Source organism: Oncorhynchus clarkii, chromosome 20, assembly GCF_045791955.1.
Source record: "Oncorhynchus clarkii lewisi isolate Uvic-CL-2024 chromosome 20, UVic_Ocla_1.0, whole genome shotgun sequence".
NCBI lineage: Eukaryota > Metazoa > Chordata > Actinopteri > Salmoniformes > Salmonidae > Oncorhynchus > Oncorhynchus clarkii.
The window spans coordinates 45,157,602-45,181,448 of record NC_092166.1 but is presented as its reverse complement, the minus strand read 5'-3'; the positions used below and the strand labels follow the sequence as shown (position 1 = coordinate 45,181,448).

Sequence of the window (23,847 nt, the reverse complement as noted above, 5' to 3'; positions counted from 1 at the left end):
GTCCTCGGGGCCGTGGTCATCAGTTCCTAGTGGATTGGGAGGGGTACGGTCCTGAGGAAAGGAGTTGGGTTCCCTATCGGGACGTGCTGGACTGTTCGCTGATCGATGATTTCCTCCGTTGCCGCCAGGTTTCCTCCTCGAGTGCGCCAGGGGGCGCTCGTTGAGTGGGGGGGTACTGTCATGTCTTGTCATGTTATGTCTTGTTCCTGTTCTTTCTCTTCACTCTGTCTCCCTCTGCTGGTCGTATTAGGTTACCTTCTCTTTCTCTCCTCCTCCAGCTGTTCCTCATCTCCTCTAACTACCTCGTTCACCCTCTTCCCACCTGTTCCCTTTTTCCCTCTGATTAGGTCTCTATTTCTCTCTCTGTTCCTGCTTCTTTCTTTGTCAGATTCTCGTTTGAGTTTATCATGCCAGAAACAAACTATCGTCTCGTTTGCTTCACCCTTGTCCTGTCCCGTCTTGTCGGAATCCGCCTGGCAAGTGCATCCTGTACTCAGCTAACTGTCTTGTCGTTTGTACTGTGTCCAGTTCATCTGATGCTACGTGAGATCAGGTACCACTGTTCCTCTACGACCCGCGCCTACCCAGAGAGACCTGCAGCCTGTCGCCGCTAACCCAGCTATTCTCCTCTGCTGCTAAGAAGGGGGCTCTTTTGTAATTATCAGAAGGACTTTTTGTTTCATTTGTCGCCCTCTCTGCGGGTTGTCTATTTTTCCATTATCTACATCTGAAGAGGATCTGTCTTCCCTGTGTTTACATTAAAATACTCTATTTTTGTTAAACCGCTTTTGGGTCCTCACTCACCTGCACGACACAAAATAAAGTTATTTAACCAAACAGATAGTGTGGTGGCAAGAGGAATTTAGTCAATAAATTGTTTGCTATCCCTTTTCCTTTCTTTTTGCGTCACAAAATGTTTACATATAGGCTCCTGGCAATTACCAGGGCCACTTTAAGATGCAAAACATTCTCGAAAGTTGCAGATAGATATGTCATGAATAAAGCCAACGTTATTCCTGATTCAACATGTCAGAGATTTATGTTTGTTCTGCATAGCATATTTCTTTCCAAAACGTGTCCTGCTGAACGTGCCCCAGGTTGTTAGCTATAGCTAGCTAATGAGGTAACATGACTGAACAAGGTGTAGCCTAAACAAACGGTTAACAGTCCAGTCCGTAAGTAGCCTAGTTTTAGAACGGCCTGCGATGTGCTTTTGAATGTAAAATGCGACCTGTCAATGCATGATCGAAAGAAAAAAACGTATGGGACATATCTTTTTAACGGTAATCTCTCAAGCCGTTTTATCTGAGGAAAAGAGGGAGACTTGGCTACAGAGCCTGGCTATGAAATGCAGTTGAGAAAATGGGAGCTTGAGCGAGACTCCAAATTCAAAGACAGTCTACTTTTCCATACTCAAGAGAGAGAAAAACATAGCTAGACTGTTGTTTTACTATTAAACTCGATACTGCTATTGTTCAAAATGTTGTAAAGCAGCATGTGTTTCTTAACCAGGCAAAGGGTAGCTAACTAGAAGGCTGGTGGTGACTGGTTAGCTACGGGGAAGCAAGAGTCGCCTGCGCGAGCTGTATAATTGGAGGCAGAGCCGGAGGGAGCCAGTCCACCCACACTTATCGCTTGCTCCCGCAGTTCACCAGCTTATGTAGGCTGTGTGTGCTGGGTGTGAAATATCGTTCTCACTGATGAACAGAACATCGCTGCATATCTCTGCTGCTAATATTAGTTGTGCTTATCACAGAAAAGCTCTCAATTTCTCCAAAAACACTTGTCCAGTCCATTTAGTAGGCAGATTTTAGTCTCAGAGACAAATTCGCCTCGTCTCGTTTTAGTCAACTGAAATGAAAAATATGCTTCTGTTTGTTGCAGTTTTTTCTGGGTTTATTTAGTCACTTAGAGTCTCGACAATTGCCATCGAAAATGTGTTATTTGATGAATATTTGAGTCACTATTTTGGTTGATGAAATTAACACTGATAGTTGCGACCAAATATATTGACACCCTTGCACTTTTTAAAAAATAGTTCCCCATTTTTTATAAAATAAGTTTAAATAAAAAAACGTTGGGTCACCACACATTGTCATTGGATTTTCAACAACCTATGTTTACAATCTGAATTGAGAAAATAAAGACAAATGGCAATAACAAGAATATTGGCCACCTGGAAATTGTACTTGGTTGCACAGCTTTTGGCCAAGATAACTAAATACAAATGCTTATTGTAGCCATCAATGAGCTCGTTGCACCTTTCTACTGGCAATTTGGCCCACTTTTTCAATGTTTTCAACCAACTGCTATTTTCAGATCTCACCATAGGTTTTGGATGAGATTCAGATCAAGAACAGTCCAGCAATTCTTCTGGAATGATGACAGTTTTTTTGAGGTGTGTTTGGGTTGATAATGGCGCCGGAGATGGCTGCCCTTTTAAAGTCCCCTAACTAATTGTGCTATTCTGTGTGTTTTTTTGCATTATTTGTAACTTATTTTGTACATAATGTTTCTGCCACCGTCTCTTATGACCAAAAAGAGCTTCTAGATATCAGGACAGTGATTACTCACCTTGTACTGGAAGAAGATTTTTTCTTTAACGAGTCGGACGCAAATTATTTACTCCAGACACCCGACAAGGCCCTCATCTCCGTCATTCGCAAGAGAAAGAGACAGCGATATCGGGAGGTAGGTCTGGGTGCCTTGTATCTGACAGCGAGTGGGTAATCTGCCTTGACCATCGGTCCCATTAACCAACGTACAATCATTGGATAATAACATTTAAAAACTACAAGTACGTATATCCTACTAACAGGATATTAAAAACTGTAATATCTTATGTTTTCACAGAATCGTGGCTGAACAACGACATGAATAACATACAGCTGGCGGGATTTAAGCTTTTTTGTGAGTATAGAACAGCAGCCTCTCGTCAGACAAGGGGTGACGGTCTATGTATATTTGTAAACAGCTGGTGCAAGAAATCTAAGGAAGAGTATCTCATGATAAGCTGTAGACCACACTATTTACCAAGAGAGTTCTGTCTATTTGCCAGCACAAACCACTGCTGCCACTAAGACCGCACTCAATAAGCTGTATACGGCGATAAGCAAACAGGAAAATTCTCACCCAGAGGTGGCGCTCCCGGCGTCTGGGGACTTTAATGCAGGGAAACTAAAATCCGTTTTACCTCACTTCTACCAGCATGTTAAATGCACAACCGGAGGTGAAAAACTCTAGACCACCTTTACTCCACACACAGAGATGCGTACAAAGCTCTCCCTCGCCCTCAAATTGGCAAATCTGACCATAATTCTATCCTCCTGGTTCTTGCTTACAAGCAAAAACTAAAGCAGGAAGCTCCAGTGACTCGGGCAATAAAAAAGTGGGCAGATGAAGCAGATGCTAAGCTACAGGAGTGTTTTTCTAGCACAGACTGGAATATGTTCCGGGATTCTTCCGATGGCATTGAGGAGTACACCACATCAGTCACTGGCGTCATCAATAAGTGCATTGATGACGTCGTCCCAACAGTGACCGTACGTACATACCCCAACCAGAAGCCATGGATTACAGGAAACATCCGCACTGAGCAAAAGGGTCGAGCTGCCGCTTCCAAGAAGTGGGACTCTAACCCGGACGCTTATAAGAAATCCCGCTATGCCATCCGATGAACCATCAAACAGGCAAAGCGTCAATACAGGACTAAGATTGAATCGTACGACACTGGCTCTGACGCTCGTCGGATGTGGCAGGGCTTGCAAACTATTACAGACTACAAAAGGGAAGCACAGCCGCGAGCTGCCCAGTGACACGAGCCTACCAGACGAGCTAAATTACTTTTATGCTCACTTCAAGGCAAGTAATACTGAAATATGCATGAGAGCACCAGCTGTTCCAGATGACTGTGTGATCACGCTCTCCGTAGCCAATGAAAGTAAGACCTTTAAACAGGTCAACATTCACAAGGCCGCAGGGCCAGACGGATTACCAGGACGTGTACTCCGAGCATGCGCTGACCAACTGACAAGTGTCTTCACTGACATTTTCAACCTGTCCCTGACTGAGTCTGTAATACCAACATGTTTCAAGCAGACTAAAAGGTAACCTGCCTAAAGGTAACCTGCCTAAATTACTACCGACACGTAGCACTCACATCTGTAACCATGAAGTGCTTTGAATGGCTAGTCATGGCTCACATCAACACCATTATCCCAGAAACACTAGACCCACTCCAATTTTCATACCGCCCCAACAGATCCACAGATGATACAATCTCTATTGCACTCCACACTGTCCTTTCCCACCTGGAGAAAAGGAACACCTATGTGAGAATGTTATTCATCGACTACAGCTCAACGTTCAACACCACAGTGCCCTCAAAGCTCATCACTAAGGTAAAGATCCTGGGACTAAACACCTCCCTCTGCAACTGGATCCTGGACTTCCTGATAGGCCATCCCCAGATGGTAAGGGTAGGTAACAACACATCCGCCACACTGATCCTCAACACGGGGGCCCCTCAGGAGTGCGTGCTCAGTCCCCTCCTGTACTCCCTGTTCACTCATGACTGCATGGCCAGGCACAACTCCAACACCATCATTAAGTTTGCTGATGACACAACAGTGGTAGGCCTGATCACTGACAATGACAAGACAACCTATAGGGAGGAGGTCAGAGACCTGGCCGTGTGGTGCCAGGACAACAACCTCTCCCTCCCCGTGATCAAGACAAAGGAGGTGACTGTGGACTACATGAAAAGGAGGAACGAGCATGCCCCATTCTCATCGACGGGGCTGCAGTGGAGCAGGTTGAGAGCTTCAAGTTCCGTGGTGTCCACGTCACCAAACTATCATGGTCTAAACACACCAAGCCAGTCGTGAAGAGGGCACAACAAAGCCTATTCCCCCTAAGGAGACCGAAAAGATTTGGCATGGGTCCTCAGATCCTCAAAAAGTTCTACAGCTGCACCATCGAGGACTGGTTGCATCACTGCCTGGTATGGCAACTGCTCGGCCTCCGACCACAAGGCACCACAAAGGGTAGTGCGTACGGCCCAGTACATCCCCCCATACTTTTACGCTGCTGCTACTCTCTGTTTATTATCTATGCTTGGTCACTTTAACTCTACCAACATGTACATATTACCTCAATTACCTCGACTAACGGGTGCCCCCGCACATTGACCCTGTACTGGTACCCCCTGCATATAGCCTCGCTATTGTCATTTTACTGCTGCTCTTGAATTATTTGTTACTCTTTAATGTTTTACATATCTATTTTTTACTAAACCATTATTTTTCTTAAAACTGCATTATTGGTTAAGGGCTTGCAAGTAAGCATTTCACTGTAAGATCTACACTTGTTGTATTAGGCGCATGTGACCAATAACATGTGATTATACAGTATACAAAAATGTATTTTAGAAGGAAAAAGGGAACTAGAAAAAAGAAAATAGAAAAAAAGGGTGCCAACTGTATATTATGTGCTTAATTCATATGGTATGAATTATAAGAGCACGATAAATTAACAGGAGTGACAAACTGTACTAACAATACACTTCCATAGGACTTCCTCTAGGGTTAGATGATATACAGATTTTCATCCCGTTCCTGTACCTTATGGTGTTACCGGCAGTGCACACACATTTTTGGTCGCACAAAACAAATTTAGGCAGCAGGGATCTTGATCACGGGAGGGGATTGATTGTCTCTACTGTAACCAAGTAGGTTGATCTAGTAAACCGATTAGCTAGCAAGTTAGCAAACCAAATGCATTGCTGGAGCCCTGAGCTGGAGATAATTTATTTGGCACCTCTTAGATAGTTAACTTCTAGTTAGTTATAAGCAGTGTAGCACGCACTCCCAAAGCACCCGCAAGGTCGGGTTCCCCAACCCCCGCATAAAAAAAAAGGTATTGAAAATCATTCTGTTGGTATTTCTAAATACCCATGTATACCATATATCAACATAAGTACCGATAGGATTGATAATGTGAGTGTGAACAGAACACGTGTAGCGGCCACAGGTTTAACGCATAGTAATGTGAGCCCAACTCTACTTCCATAAGGGTAAAGAGACTATTATTACCAAGGGTAGTAGAGAGTATTCATCCTAGACAAAGACACACACACATCCTCCCTGTGCTGTGATCTGTGTTGTGATCCTCTCTTTAAAAGGATCATAGGGTCAGTGATGGTGATGTGTGCCAGTGGTGGACAAAGCAAGGGAGCACTTTCCCTGAGGGACCATTGATAGTAGTACACCCTACACAGATGGCTGAGTCTTAACACTGCTGGAGCCACAATGGCTTCACAGCAGGAGGCTCCTTCGGTCTTAAACAATCACGCTTGGCTCTTCCCTCCTCCAGTTACTTTTCTCTCCATTCTGTTCAATAGGCCTATCATGACACTCATAGCCGACCGTGTCTGCTCGTCAATGAACCAGCACCCCTAGTCTCTCTCTTGTCTTCTGAAGCACCCAGTATAATCACAAGGGTGGTTGGACTTGGCTAAACGACCATTACGGAAATCAATAGGTTGTTGAGGATGAGCCAAGTGGAGAGAAGGAAAAGCAGCGGTCTAAGGCATTGCATCCCAGGGCTAGAGGCGTCACAACAGACCCTGCTTCACAACCGGCCGTGATTGGGAGTTCCATAGAGTGGCGCACTATTGGCCCAGCGTCGTCCAAGTCCAGGACCAAAAGGCTTCTACCCCCAAGCCATTAGACTGCTGAAAAATTAATAAAAATCACCACCGGACAATTTACATTGACTTGATGCACGCATGACATGCACGCATGACCCCCCCCCCCCCATACACTGCTGCTACTCGCTGTTTGTTTGTTATCTATGCATAGTCACTTCGCCCCCACCTACATGTACAGATTACCTCAACTAGCCTGTACCCCTGCACACTGACTCGGTACTGGTGCCCCCTGTACATAGCCCCATTATTGTTGTTCTTATTGCGTTACTTTTTATTATTACTTTTTATTTTAGTCTACTTGGAAAATATGCTCTTCTTCTTGAACTGCACTGTTGGTTAAGGGCTTGTATGTAAGCATTTCACGGTAAAGTCTACACTTGTTGTATTTGGCTCATGGCTCAAGTTCGATTTGGTCGGGGTAGGCTGTCATTGTAAATAACAATTTGTTCTTAACTGACTTGACTAGTTAAATAAAGGTTAAATAACTATAAAAGTTATCCATTACACACGCTTTTAAAGACACATACAGTGGCTCATACTTGGTCACCCCATCAAATCAATACGTCAATGACAAGTCCATTCATTCCAGTTTATCAACGCTTCACGGGTTCGAGAGACATTGGGCGAGGGGACTAGGTTGTATTGAACCAAGATAATCATGTTGATCAGGCCCAAGCTGGAGATGACAGGAGAAAAGACAAAATGGGGAAAAGAGAGGGATGAGAGAGAGAGGGGTGATGGAGGTGAAGAACAGAGTATGAAGGAAAACAAGTGGAGGGTCAGGGTCAAGCAGGGGGCTACATCTTGGTATACTCTACAAGGATACACACACACAGAGAGAGACAGAGAGAGAGACAGAGAGAGAGACAGAGAGAGAGAGAGAGAGAAGGTGGCTCGCATTATGACCAGTGAGAGCAGCAAGATAGCACAATAAGTAACAGACTCTGGGTAGGTGGAAAGGCTGGAGGTATGGAAGGGAGGTCAGGGGAGGGGATGTCTTGGGCTGCAGCACTGCTCTATGTGCATGGCAGAGGCCTCATTACCTGTACCTCACTGCATCCCCCAGTGGTTGGTTGGCAGGCTGGCAGGCAGGCAGAGAGCACCACAGGGATGCAGAGATCGACACAGAGGGAAACTAGGTCAGATCTAGCTCTCACACACATTCATAACACACACACACACACACAGTCAGTCTAAAGCCCTCCTCTTCCATCACTCCACCAACCAACCCCCCCAGGCCGCAGGGTAAGGAAATAAACCAAACAGAGCAGGACTCTCTACTGTCCAGCTTAAACAGTATGTGTGTGTGTGTGTTAATCTAGAAAATATATGTATATATGTATAATATATGTGTATGTATAGGTGAGCATGTGTGTTTGGGGACTGTAGCCAAATGTAAGAGTTTGTGACAATACACACACACACACACACACACACACACACACACACACACACACACACACACACACACACACACACACACACACACACACACACACACACACACACACACACACACACACACACACACACACACACTGGGGAATTACATGTTGCATAACATTTACGCAGGAGGAGCAAAAACAATCTTTGCATATGTTTTTGGATGGCAAATTAGCGTTTGTATGGATGACTGGAACTGGTGCTCTGCATAGTTTTACATGACAGGAATACTATCCAATCCATCCAATCCATAGTGTATAATGATGGAGACGGATTCATTCACGGCTAAAACAAGATGAGCTTTAAAAATACTCTCCACCCCCTTGTTTCTCCTCTCCCTCAGCTTCTGTTTACCTCTCTCACACAGTTGTTCTGCCTCTCTCCAGCTCTCCCCCTCCATCTCCCACCCTCTCTCTCTCCCTCCATCTCCCACCCTCTCTCTCTCTCCCCCCAGAGGAGATGAGTCGTTAGTATTCTCAGGCAGCAGTGTTATTATTGGACTAAATATCAGACAAACATGGATTGGCTGGTCGCTATGGCAACTGCATCTGCAGCACTGCACAGGGACGGAGGAGGAGGAAGGAAAGAGGAGAAAAGGGGAGGGTGGAGTGAGAGCTAAAAACAGGGGGGGGGGGGGGGGGCTGGAGAGGAAGGGTGTTAGAGGGAGGGGAAGTGAGAGGAAGGGATATAGAGATAGAGGAGGAGATGAGATGGGAGGGGAGAATGACTTCCTCAAGTCTGAAATATTGGATTCAGCATAAAGGGTGACCTTGACGGGGTAGGGAGAAAAAAGCACCAGCTAGCAGCACACACACAGCGCCTCTGTCTCTCTGTTTTAGTGTCTTGAATGATGATGGTGATGCCATCTCCGATTACACAGGAAAGTGCAGTACCGCACATTTGTTCACGCATTGCAGCACTTTGAATGTTCCTCACGCTTCCCTCGTACTGTAACACAAACGTAATGGATCGTCTTTCTCCGGAGAGGAAAACAGATCCCGACTTATCTTCTCACGGATTCCTCTATTAAACCTGAGCTTCAAAATCTAAATCGCTTTCACAGAATAAAAAAGGGAAAATAATAATAATTTACTACATTTCTATAATGCTTTTCATAAGAATCTCAAAAAGGCTTGAAAAGCAAAAAACAAACAAGAAACACATCAAGTCTTTGAGCGCACGCATCCTCCAAAGATGGAGAGGGACAGCGGCTCGATCAGGTGGCTGCTGTGGCTCAGAAATGCAATTCTTTAGAAAACGATTTCAAATGTCGATGTACCGGCACTGACAGAGAGGTTTCATGCTGGAGTTGAATGGAAGAGGACAGAACCCTGATATCATGGGGTCAGACAATGATGAGGACAGCCCAATGCACAATGGGAGCAGAGGATGTTTCAGAGCAAATCGGGGATCTGCCACATAGCTGAGAAGCAACACATAATATAATAACGTATGCCATTACGCAGAAGCTTTTATCCAAAGCGACCTTACAGTCATGCGTGCATCTCTTTCGCTCTCTGTCTCTCTCGCTCTCAACTGATCACGTAACCCTGCTGCCCTGACAAATCTGGGCCAACCTACAGTCTGTGCTACACATAACAAGGAAGTGACACGGCAGAGAGGGAGAGAGAGAACAAAGGAAGAGAAAACATGAATAAAGATGAAGTAGGTAAGTCCACAAACTGGTGTCTTCCTACAGTATCTTTCCCTAACGGTCATAAGAGAGTGACGCCTTCCTTCTCATTATAGGGTTAGGCTGAGCCCAGAATAAAATCACACACACATCATATGCTTTTTGGCTCTACATAACAGTCTCTCCCTCCATTGCCCGTGTCAATACTGTCTGGACTTTTAGTAGTCACTGTGGACAACAGCAAGACAAGCTGCCACAGAAAGCCATTTTCTGAGATCCCAGTAGATCAAACACAGCATTACACAACAATCTAGAACACTTACAAAACTCAGTAGAATTTTCTCATTCGATTGGTTTCCACTGAAGCGCTATTTATAGTTTAGAAAGGGCAACAAAGTGAAAAGTTCCCATGTACTGTAAGTAGGCTTAAAGTAGATTTGTAATGGATACTGATTTTATGCATTGCTGCTTTTTCGCCGAGTTACTTATTTACCTTCACAGTTATAATTCCAGAGAGAAGTGAAGTCTCTGCTGAATAAACTAACATGGAGGCCATTTTTATGACGGGTGTGAACCAAGGGGTGGGTATGTGTTAGATCCAGTGAGAAATAATTATCAGGTAACATTAAGCTGAATATTATGTAAATGTAATGTACAATGTCTTCAAAAGGTATTCATACCCCTTGACTATACTGCACATTTTGTTGTGTCACTGACTGATTTCAAAATGGATAAAATATTTACACACAATACCCCATAATATCCCATAGCATGGTGGAGTCACTGTCTTGCTATGGTAATGTTTTTCACCAGCAGGGAATGGGAGACAAGTAAGGATAGAGGGAACAATTAATGGAGCCAAATGCAGGCAAATCCTTGATGAGAACCTGCATCAGAGTGCAAACAACTTTAGACTGGGGCGTAAGATTTACATTGGGAATACTTACATCAATGAATTATTTCTGTATTTCATTGTCAATAAATTTGCTAAAAAAACAACTAAAAAAAACCTGTTTTCAGTTTGTCATTATGAGATAGAGAGTGCAGATGGGTGAAAAATATTTTAAATTCAAACTAACAACATGTGGAATAAGTCAAGGGATATGAATATTTCTGATGCTACTGTACAGCGCATACGGAAAGTGTTCAGACCCCTTCCCCTTTTCCACATTTTTTTTACTTTACAGCCTTATGCTAAAATGGATTAAAATATTTCTTTCCCCTCATCAATCTCCACACAATACCCTATAATGACAAAGCGAAAACAGGATTTTTTTCCCTGAAGAACACAGTGGGCTCCATCATTCTTAAATGGAAGAAGTTTGGAACCACCAAGACTCTTCCTAGAGCTGGCTGCCCGGCCAAACTGAGCAATCGGCAGAGAGGAGCCTTGGCCAGGGAGGTGACCAAGAACCCGATGGCCACCCTGACATAGCTCCAGAGTTCCTCGCTTGAGATGGGAGAACCTTCCAGAAGGACAACCTTCTTTGCAGTACTCCACCAATCAGGCCTTTATGGTAGAGTGGCCAGATGGAAGCCACTCCTCAGTAAAAGGCACATGACAGCCCGCTTGGAGTTTGCCAAAAGGCACCTAAAGGACTCTGACCATGAGAAACAATAATCTCTGGTCTGATGAAACCAAGATTGAACTCTTTGGCCTGAATGCCAAGCGTCACGTCTGGAGGAAACCTGGCACCATCCCAACGGTGAAGCATGGTGGTGGCAGCATCATGCTGTGGGGATGTTTTTCAGCGGCAGGGACTGGGACACTAGTCAGGATCGAGAGAAAGATTAACGGAGCAAAGTACAGAGAGATCCTTGATGAAAACCTGCTCCAAAGCACTCAGGACCTCAGACTGGGGGCGAAGGTTCACCTTCCAAAAGGACAACGAACGACCCTAATTCGACTAATGAGTTGCTGATCAAGAATGATATCTGTGTTTGTGTGTGTGCTAGTGTGTGAGACTGTGCTATCCACATCTGTGTGTGTGTGTGTGTGTGTGTGTGTGTGTGTGTGACAGATGTAGAGCGTCTCTCCCCCCTCTGTCCCAGGAGTGAAGAGTGTGTGGTGTGGTGTGGTGTGCTGCAGTAGCAGTGGCTGCCTGGTGCGAGCTGTGTGGGGTGCACGTCAATACAGCAGAGGTCTGGGCTAAATATAGACTAGAGCCCATGCAAGCTTTCACAGTGGAGCAGCACATCTCCTTAAACATTGCATGTCTCCTCTTCTGAGATGGAGGGAGGGGGGATAGAGGAGGAGGGAGGAGAGAGGAGAGGGGGCAGAGGGTGGGGGGAAAGAGAATGACAGATCGGTGGGGACAGAGAAAGAAAGAGGAAGAACAAGAGAGAAAAAGAGCTGGAGAGTGGGGAAGAGAAACAGATATAGGGAAAGAGGTGAGAGGAAGAGATAGAGGGTGCAAAGAGAGAGAGAGGGAGTTACAAAGAAGAGGGATGACATAGGGGAATGACAAAAAAGGGAAAAAGGTTGAGAAAGAAGAAGGAGAAGAGTGAGGGAGGCAGTGAGGCCATGGGGGTATAAAAGCCTCTGGACTATTTGTGAGTTTCTAAACAACTGTGGCGCGTCACAGGGGATAAGAGGGTTAACGTGGAGCAGAATTCGCAGTGTCTGTTTTAACTCTCAACAGATTTGGCCATGACGCCTTTTGACAAGCTACTCCTAAAATGTGACAGTGTTGGCATTTTTTTTTTTTACTTGTCAAGTCGCAAATTCAATCTAAAAGACTTTTGAGGGGACACATTTTGAAAACCCCCAGGAAAACAAGATGCCATTTTGTAAGTTGGAACCATTTTGTCATTTTGTAAGTTATTTGGGCTTAGGCTCAATGACACGGTCACACCGTTTTTCTAATGCTGTACATTTGGAGGATAAAAAGCCAGCCACTGACTCTTAGGTCCCTGTGTGTGTTGTAAACTGCTACAGAGCTCTGCATTGTGTGGGCTGTGCACCACGCTCAAGTGGAGATAAAGGTTAAATCTACATCTACTGACACACACACACACACACACACACACACACACACACACACACACACACACACACACACACACACACACACACACACACACACACACACACACACACACACACACACACACACACACACACACACACACACACACACACACACACACACACAGCCTTTTCTTGTGCCCATGTTTCACTGTGATGGATGGGCTTCTATAGGAAGCACATGGAGAGTCAATAAGAAGGACCCTTGCCATCTGTCACTGTGAGCCTGTATACAATGAGACAAGATATCGTTGAAGATGGGCCGTGTTCAGGCACATTCACACACAGATCAGACCAGTTTTAGACCAGACCAAGGATATAATAAAGCAGCATAGCTTGAAAATAATCTTGGTTAACCCAGAACTAAGGTTCACGTAATTGGTCAGCTGCTCGATTAAGTCCTGAGTCCGTAAATGTTAAGGGAAGTGGCACGAGGAGCTCCACCCTCTCTCTTTTCAAAGTCACGGGCCGAATGTCCCCTCCCCTTCTGAAATTCAAAAGATGCAAACACCTGCGAAAACCGGGAGTTTCCCCCCAAATAACCAGTGAGGAAAAACCCAAACACTGGAACTACCGCTGCTCTAATCCTCACATCCCATTCAGTCCCAGCAGATTCTCTCGGTTTACGCGCAGGACCTTTCCACGAGAGATCAGCTTAAATATAATGTATGCCGCAAATCATCTATCATACATTACTGAATTATCACACAAGCCCCAACTTAAAGCGCAGTAAAATGATCACAATAATGCCTTGTCCGTTTTCTCCATTCTCCTATATCCACTTAAAGATCATTTTAAAAGCAGGACAGTATGCTATAATTTTACATGTACAGTACCCTATCAGATGGGGGCAGTATAGCGGTTCCAATCTGCTACCTGTGTAGTTTTTCCAGGGGTTGACCGAAGGGACAATAAGTAATAATGTACTTCTCTCCGCAATATGTGGGAGACACACAGCTGGTCTGTGCGATAATCTCCACCGTCTGCACCATGCGCTTCTCTGGGAGAATGCGCCACACAAGGAGGTACTGGACTTTGCTTTGAGGAGAGGTACTGCATAGTTTGCTCCCAGCACATACATACAGTATATTTTACTGTAGACAGACACACAACATCGCACACATGTAAAGACAGAAGGACGCAGGCAGGCAGATAGACAGAACGAGAAGTAGAAAGACCTGCCCGACTCACCCAACGGACTTACCCACTGACCCGACCGTTCAACACAGACAGACAGGCAGACAAACACATACATGCCACACACACACACACACACACACTGGTTACCTTTTGAAGTGGCTGAGAAGGGTGCCCACCAGCTCTCCGATGCGGCTGTCCCCAGCAGGCACCATGCCCTGTAGACACACCACTAGGTCCCTGCTGTCCTTAGTGTGGAACACCACCAGCTGATCCTTACCCGGGGACACACTCACCCCCGTCACCTGAGAGGACAGAGAGAGAGAGGACACACGCGCAGACACGCACACGGGCAAGCGCCACACACAGACAAAACACGACGGGAGTTTGAGTTAGCATGGCTCAATGGACATAGCAATAGACTAGGGGTTCTCACACTGAATCAAAACTGTAATCCGTCACCCGTCATTTACTTGCTAAGGAACGGGTGCAGGGGGATTCTGACATGGTCCTATATAGTGATGGGGGAAAACTTGATACAGTTACATATCGGGATATTCTTTTTGACGATATATTGTATCGTATTTTTATTTGACAATATCGCAATCTTATTTTTGCGCTAGTTGGTGTACCTGCGCCAAAACTCATAGCTTGTTCTCCATCTTTTGAAATTTGTTTTCAGCACTTTTATTTCCATGACTGATCAAAACTCATTTTCTCATGTTCTCTCTCGTCCCTCTGCAGCAGACATATGGTGAGCAATATGTTTGGAACATAAAAACGCAATACAATCCCACTATTGAATCACAATACATAGAGTCGTGAGAATCGCAATACATATCGTATTGGCACCTAAGTAATCGTGATAATATCGTATCTTGAGGTCCCCGGCAATTCCCAGCCCTAGTCCTTCACACAGACTGCAATGGACGAGTAAAACCCCAAGGTTCTGTGTGCAATGTTTGTCTGCTTCAAGGGTTAATGGTCCTGATAACATACCATCTCTAAGGAAGATAATGAGAAGTAGAGTTTATTGTGCATCTGCTTGGAATTACTCTTTTTCAATTCCTGCTCTTTTTCCTACACCCTCCCCCCGCGAGTCCAGGTCCCATTGAGCACAGTGTAGACCATGGAAACAGCCAGGGGAGTCAGACACATTACCCCCTCAGCCCAGAACTGCAGGGGCACCATACTGGGAGAAAAATAATCATTATTCAATCTCCATCAGGTTAAGGAAATGTTACACCGCCACCACGGCACCACGCATCGAGGTGTGAACAACAGCTAGCTGCTTTACCAATAGCTAAATAACAGAATGCGAAATGAGCCCCGTGGTTAGAAACGATTTCAACAGGTATACCCCAACACCACATGCTTGTGTTCATGAGAGCAGTTTACAAGGGTCAGGTTACATGTACAGTACATGAAAGGGTTAATTGATCGAAACAAGCCTTGTTTCTTTTTAATGAGTGTTCGAGTTCTCATAGCGATACTGATGGTAGTGCAGCGAGTGTCCTGTTCGGTACACCTTCGGTCTATTCTTGAGGGAGACGAGTCTGTCGTTACGTAACACAGACGAATCCCAGTGTTTTCCACAAACACATGGAGTTGGAGTAGTCAGCCAAATAGAAAAAGTAGCCAGCCAGGCAGAAAAAGCTCTATTTTGCTGGCCTCTGGTACATTCTAATGCTAGATTGTATTTTGAATGAGCAACTATCAGGAAATAACACTGATCACATTTTTTCCACGCTTTACAGTGTTAGTTTAATCAGCTGTTGTAAATATGATATACTGTAAAACACAGGAAAAACTTAATTTTGACTGCACTTTTAAAAGAATCCTGTATGAGTCTGTCGACTTCCAAAGGTTTCAAGCTTCTTTTTATGAGGCATTTTCTCAGCCATCTGTAATACAGGTATGATTGAAGAAAACAGCAGATGTCAACACTTTGATTAAATCTGTAGACCTACAGATATACGTGGCCAAAAGTATGTGGACAGGGGCTCGTCGAACATCTCATTCCAAAAATCATGGGCATTAATATGGAATAGGTCCCCCCTTTTGCTGCAATAACAGCCTCCAATCTTCTGGGAAGGCTTTCCACTAGATGATGGAACATTGCTGAAGGGACTTGCTTCCATTCAGCCACAAGAGCATTAGTGAGGTCGGGCACTGATGTTGGGCGATTAGGCCTGGCTTGCAGTCGGCGGTCCAATTCATCCCAAAGGTGTTTGATGGGGTTGAGGTCAGGGCTCTGTGCAGGCCAGTCAAGTTCTTCCTCACCAATCTCAACTAATAATTTCTGTATGGACCTCGCTTTGTGCTCGGGGGCATTGCCATGCTAAAACAGGAAAGAGCCTTCCCCAAATTGTTAACACATATTTGGATTCACAGAATCGTTTAGAATGTCATTGTATGCTCTAGCATAGCGATTTCCCTTCACTGGAACTAAGGGGCCTAGCCTGAACCATGAAAAACAGCCCCAGACCATTATTCCTCATCCACCAAACTTTACAGTTGGAACTACGCATTGGGGCATGTGGCGTTCTCCTGGATTCCGCCAAACCCAAATTCCCCACTACAGAGAATGCGTTTCCACTGTTTCAGAGTCCAATGGTGGAGAACTTTACACCACTACAGCCAATGCTTGGCATTGCGCATGGTGAGCTTAGGCTTGTGTGCGGCTGCTCGGCCATGGAAACCAATTTTAAATAACCTCCCGACGAACAGTTATTGTGCTGATGTTGTTTCCAGAGGCAGTTTGGAAGTCGATAGTGAGTATTGCAACCGAGGACAGAAAATGTTTACCACTTTGCGGCTGAGCTGTTGTTGCTCCTAGACGATTCCACTTCACAATAACTGCACTTACAGTTGACCGTGGCAGCTCTAGTAGGGCAGAAATTTGACGAACTGACTTCTTGGAAAGGTGTCATCCTATGACAATGCCACATTGAAAGTCACTGAGCTCCTCAGTACGGACCATTCTACTGCTAATGTTTTTCTATGGAGATCGCATGGCTGTGTGCTCGATTTTATACAGCTGTCAGCAACAGGTGTGGCTGAAATAGCTGAATCCACTAATTTGAACAGGTGTCCACATACTTCAATATCTTTGAAATTAATCCTAACCTAAGCATTTCATGACTGGGAATACAGATAGATGCATTTATCGGTCACAGATACCTTAAACAAATTATAAGGGCGTTGATAAGAAAACCAGTCAGTATCTGGTGCGACCACCATTTGCCTCATGCAGCACGACACATCTCCTTCACATACATTTGATCAGATTGTTGATTGTGGCCTGTGGAATGTTGTCCCACTCCTCTTCAATGGCTGTGCCGAATCTGTGACATGTCTGGTGAGTATGCAGGACATGGAAAAACTGGGACATTTTCAGCTTCCAGGATTTGTGTACAGATCCTTACGACATGGGGCCATGCATTATCATGCTGAAACATGAGGGGATGGCGGCGGATGAATGGCACGACAATGGGCCTCAGGGTTTGGATACGGTATCTCTGTGCATTCAAATTGCCATCAATAAAATGCAATTTTGTTCAATGTCCGTAGCGTATGCCTGCCCATGGCATAACCCCACCGCCACAATGGGGCACACGATGACATCAGCAAACCTCTCGCCCACACGATGCCATACTTGTGTCTGCCATCTTCCCAGTACAGTTGAAACTGAGATTCATCCAGCGTGCCAGTGGCCATAGAAGGTGAGCATTTGCCCACTGAAGTCGGTCACGACACCGAACTGCAGTCAGGTCAAGAACCTGGTGAGGATCACAAGCACAAAGATGAGAATTCCCTGAGATGGGTTCTGACAGTTTATGAAGAAATGATTTGTTTGTGCAAACCCACAGTTTCATCAGCTGACCAGGTGGCTGGTCTCAGACGATTCCGCGGGTGATAAGGCCGGGTTTGGAGGTCCTGGGCTGGCGTGGTTACACATGGTCTGTGGTTGTGAGGCCGTTTGGATGTACTGCTAAATTCTCTAAAAGGGTGTTGGAGGCAGCTTATGGTAGAGAAATTAACTATCAATTCTCTGGCAACAGCTCTGGTGAACATTTCTGCAGTCAGCATGGCAATTGTGGGCTCCCTCAAAACTTGAGACATCTGTGGTATTGTGTTGTATAATGAAACTGCACATCGTAGTGGCCTTTTATTGTCCCCAGCACAAGGTGCACCTTTGTAATGATCATGCTGTTTAATCAGCTTCTTGATATGCCACACCTGTCAGGTGGATAGATTATCTTGGCAAAGGACAAATGCTCACTAACAGGGATGCAAACAAATATGTGCACAAAATCTGAGAGAAATAAGCTTTCGTGTGTCTAACATTTCTGGGCTCTTTTATTTCAGCTCACTGTACATGTTGTGTTTCTATATTTTGTCAGTGTATCTGAACAGCCAGTCCAAAATGTCTTTAAAATTAAGTCATGGAAATAATTGCATTGTATTAATTGCATTCAATTTTGCTTCTAAAGTATGTAATTTTGAGAATATTTGAAAATAGGACTTTAAGACAAACGTTCCAAAAGAGACATCAACATGGATACAGTAGGCTAGCCAATACGAATGCTAGGTGTATTTGTATAGCTTTCTTTTTGCAGACTATCAACAGTAGTCAGAATATTGCTAATATGTTCATTTTGTAAATCACTTTCCATAAAATAAATAAGCTCAGCAAGTAGATTGATGGGCACTTTTATTGCTCTGGATAGCTCGATCTCGCGTGTGCTGTGTGAAGGCATCAAGTCATGTACTGCTCGAGAAGTTGTGCCTCGCAAATAGCTTGACAATTACGAGTGTAGTCTTCAACGGTTTTCAATGGTAGACTGCAACAGAGAAGGTAAATGTTGAATTGGAATGCAAAAAAGTGCTGAAAAGTTACTGGCCCTGTCGGTCAAGACTGTCAACATCCACTGGCCCGACCGACATGTTTTTACAGGCCGCGGGCCAGCAGGCCATCGTTAATGTCGAAACCTGTAAACAAAAGAAAATAAATGAACGTGCCAGAAAAAAATTGTCTTAGTGGATTGTTACCACATTATACGGGACGTGCGAGTTCAAGCTCTCTCCCTCTGTGTAAAGAAAATTAACTGCAACCACAGCGGGAGGGGAGTTCCATACTGTCTGTATTGTGTGTTATGTCATTCTCTACCCCTCTGTGTACCAGTAGTGTTTCCCGGTCATCGCTCACTTTGTGACTGACAGGCATCTGTCCTCCTATCAAAAGATATATATCGTTCACTGTAGCGGGAGAGGGCTTGGCAGACTCTTTCTGACTAGCAAATTGAAAAATCCCTACGAGATAGAGAGAGATGGAGAGAGATGAATAGAGAGAGATAGAGAGAGAGAGAGAGATGAATAGAGAGAGATAGAGAGAGATAGAGGAATACACTGCAAAACAAAGATGGAGCAAGAGGAAAGGGGAGGAGGTGAAGTGGTACATCCATGCGTCCATGAGACAAGATTTGGCAACTTGCCTCTAGTGGGATCCCCAGTCAGCCAGCAATCAATCTTTACTAACACATTACATTCCCATTTAGCACCTCTAAATGAAAGGATCCATACATTGCACTACTTTACTGTACTCTATGACAAATAAGTCATATTCTATCTAGGAGAGAAGGAATCAAGGGAAAGAACGCATGGTTGGAGAAATGGAGAGAGGGAGTAAGATTCAGGAATAGAAATAGTGAAATAGAGTGACAGAGGAAAGACCAAAAAGCTTTATTGGAAAGTGGACAGCACACGTTGCAGCCAGGTGATTTGTGAACATGCCTGAACAATACCAGACATCAGCTGATCTGCCCTCCCGCACAATCGCCATGACAACTACGTCTATTGCAAAGTTGGCATGACAGCGGCAGAGGTAGATAGCAAAGGATGGTGTCTGGTATAGAGGTTGCGTCTCAAATGGCATCCTATTCCCTACGTAGTGCACCACCTTTGACCAGAGCCCTATGGACTATATAGGGAATAGGGTGCCATTTGGGATGGAATCAATGCCTTTGGTTCCAGCAGGGGTAGAAAATAAGCAGAAGGGTAGCCAAGGTTTAGTAGGGTAGCAACGTTGCTGGCTTGCTAATCAACAGGCGTTAACTGCCTTTCCCCTCCATCCGACATTCCAGTAATCAATGGCTCCTGCTCATGCCTCACCGGCTCCCCTAGCAACGATACGTCTCCATCTTCATCGACTCGCTCACCTTGACCAGTTCTCTCACCCCTATCTCAAGGCCATCAGACTGTTAAACAGCCATCACTAGCACAGACTGCTGCTGCCTACATACAGACTTGAAATCACTGGCCACTTTAATAAATGGAACACTAGTCACTTTAATAATGCCACTTTAATAATGTTTACATATCTTTCATTACTCATCTCATTTGTATATACTGTATTCTATACTATCTATTGGATTTTAGTCTATGCCGCTCTGACATTGTTCATCCATATATTTATATTAATATATTCTTATTCTATTCCTTTACTTAGATTTGTGTGTGTTAGGTATTTGTTGTCGAATTGTTAGGTATTACTTGTTAGATATTCCTTGTTAGATATTGCTGCACTGTCGGAACTAGAAGCACAAGCTACACTCGGAATAACATCTGCTAACCATGTGCATGTGACCAATAACATCTGCTAACCATGTGCATGTGACCAATAACATCTGCTAACCATGTGCATGTGACCAATAACATCTGCTAACCATGTGCATGTGACCAATAATGTTTGATTTGATGACATTTAGTATAATTGATTATTTCATCATGCGTATGGTGGGATGCAGTTACAATATGATGGTGTCGTGTCTGTGACTATTATTAAATGTGAAAACTTATTTTAGCAAATCAATTCTCCGTGAGTCATTTAATTACGCGATTAAACTAATCATGTAACTTTGATTAACTATGAAGTCGGGGCACACCACGGGAAAATGTTGTTTATAGAGTGTCAATTTCCCGAATATAACTCTTCAGATATTTTCATATCGTATCGATTAGTCATTCTCATTAATGTACCGTAATTGCTGGACTATTAAGCGCACCTGAATATAAACCGCACCCACTGAATTATTAAAAAATATGTATTTTGTACATAAATACGCCGCACATGTCTATAAGCCGCAGGTGCCTACCGGTACATTGAAACAAATTAACTTTACACAGCCTTTAAACGAAACACGGCTTGTAACAAAAATAAATAGGCTTTAACGAAACACGGCTTGTAACAAAAATTAAAACAGTAGCCTACCAAGACTCCTCCTGTGCACTGAAACCACTGAAGTCATCTCCTTCGGTGTCGGAGTTGAATAGCCTCAGAATTGCTTCATCCGATGTTGGATCGTTTTCATTGTCGCTCTCGTCTCTTTCATCCGGAGGCAAATACCCCGCTGAGCTCATGCTGCCCCTTCAACACGCAGCAGTCCAGCCTTTCGAAACCCGTTGATGATAGTGGATTTTTTGACAATGCTCCACGCTGTCAGGACCCACTGGCAGACTTGACCATAAGTTGCTCTTCGCATGCGGCCCGTTTTAGTGAAGGATTTCTCCCCACTTGTCATCCAAGCCTCCCACTGAACACGGAGCGCCACCTTAAATGCACGATTTACGCTGATGTCCAGATCGATCGCCTTCAACTTGAAAGCTGCATCATATGCATTTCTCCGTGTCTTTACCATGATGAGGGTGACAAAATTACTACCGTAATCAGAATGATGGGAAGTTTGAGCGCGCTCGATTTACGTCACATTATGTGACGGTGCTGTTTTTTGGCGGCGGCATGAATCTTGCGAAAGCAGGAAAAATCCATAAATTAGCCGCGTCATTGTATAAACCGCGAGGTTCAAAGTGTGGGAATAAAGTAGCGGCTTATAGTCCAGCAATTACGGTATTATTATTACCTCACCAGCAAACTCTTGGATATCTGCACAAACCCTGGCCTAAATCATGAATCAGCGATATACAAATTGGCTTAATTATTTATTTACTAACTAACTAAATAATGACACAGAATTATATTAAACATACAAACTTTAGATATTTGGGTTACTACATGATACAAAGAAAAAGTCCCTAGCGGACGAAGCCGATATGAAGGCTTGGTAGACAAAGGAAAGGGGTGGGGATTGAGAAAGAGGAGAAAATACCAAATGGATTCACTACACACAGTCTATAATTATATTAATTGAAATGCTAATCTTTTGCACATTAACGGCCGCTCATTCGAGAATAATTGCAATGTATATATTTATGCCCGTATGTCGTTTTGTCTTCTCTGTTGGAATTCAGTTCATCAGAGAGTCTCTAGTTAACTTCCCCAGAAGTCACAATGCCCTTCCTTGCTCTTATTCTGTAGTGATCGAGAGTCTCAGAGTTTAACCATTTCCAGCCGTGTGGCCAACACTGGTCTTGTAGTTTTAAACCATTTGTCAGCCATGTAGCCACTGCTGCACGCTGACTGGTCTTATGTACATTTCGTGGGTTTTATACACTTCTGAGAAAAGGGCGGTCCATGACGCCGACATAATGTCTGGGCTCACGGGGGTGTGGCCCCTGACTAGTTAAAACTAAACAAGTATCTAATTTAGAAAGCCAACATGACACAAATAGTTTCATATTTAATCATATATTTTACACAACATTCAGGTAGAAAACCAATAACTGAGAAATGTACACTTCCAAAGCTACCGTTATTCTGTGCAACTTCGACAGGATTGTTCTTTAAAATACCCACGGACCATTCCCACATTCTGAAAAATATAAATATTGTTTAATCCTCCAATTTTGGGGATTGGGAGTTGAACAAAGAGAAGCTCTTTGTTCCATAGGTTTATTTCCCCTCTCTTTCTGCATGACCAGGGGAGAGAGTCTCTGCCAGGAATGTATGACCTATCGTAAAGTCATAAAACATGGCACACATGTAATATGTTGTGTGTGGTGTGTGTGTTAGTTACAATACATGATGTCATACATGTAACTATACACAATGTTCTATACTGTCTGTATTGTGTGTTATGTCATTCTCTACCCCTCTGCGTACGTCTTGTTATACAGTGAGTGTACAAAACATTAGGAACACCTTCTCAGCACCCCCTTTTCCCCTCAAGAACAGCCTCAATTCAATTTAACTCTACAAGGTGTCGAAAGCGTTCCACAGGGATGATGGCCCATGTTGACTCCAATGCTTCCCACAGTTGTGTCAAGTTGGCTGGAAGTCCTTTGGGTGGTGGACCATTCTCGACACACAGGAAACTCAGCAACATTGCAGTTCTTGACTAACTCAAACCGGTGCGCCTGGCACCTACTACCATACCCCATTCAAAGGCACTTACATGTTTTTCATTTACCCCCTGAATGACACACACACACACACACACACACACACACACACACACAATCCACTCAAGGCTTAAAAATGCTTCTTTAACCCGTCTCCTCCCTTCATCTACACTGATCGGAGTGGATTTAACACGTGAGCTCAATAAAGGATCATAGCGTTCACCTGATCAGTCTATGTCATGGAAAGAGTTCCTAATGTTTTGTACACTCAGTCTATATCTCCAAGTCTGCACCATTTAACAATACTGATGATTCTGTCTTCTGCATTAGACTGAGTGTCCAACACACAGCCTTCCCTCTCCGGGCTCTCGTGTGTGTGTGTGTGTGTGTGTGTGTGTGTGTGTGTGTGTGTGTGTGTGTGTAAACAATAGCCGATAGCCCTTCAGGCAGCACTATTCTTCTCCTAGCCCTGCTTTTCCATTTCTCATTTCCATTACAGATGCAACGATAAGACCGGGGTGTTTGTCCTATAATTCTTTCCTGACAGTTTGTCAGATTGAACACTGTGCTTCCTTATCAAAAGAACGGAGGGGATAT

General features: G+C 44.2%; 1 protein-coding gene across 1 annotated transcript in view; it reads right to left on the bottom strand.

Annotated features, from left to right (window-relative positions):
- Positions 1-23,847, bottom strand: part of LOC139376412 (unconventional myosin-Id) — a 123,872-nt gene that overhangs the window by 21,333 nt on the left and 78,692 nt on the right. Inside the window, exon 21 of the mRNA XM_071118980.1 lies at positions 14,101-14,255. Coding sequence (XP_070975081.1) covers positions 14,101-14,255 — 155 coding nt within the window. The remainder of the gene's footprint in view (positions 1-14,100; positions 14,256-23,847) is intronic.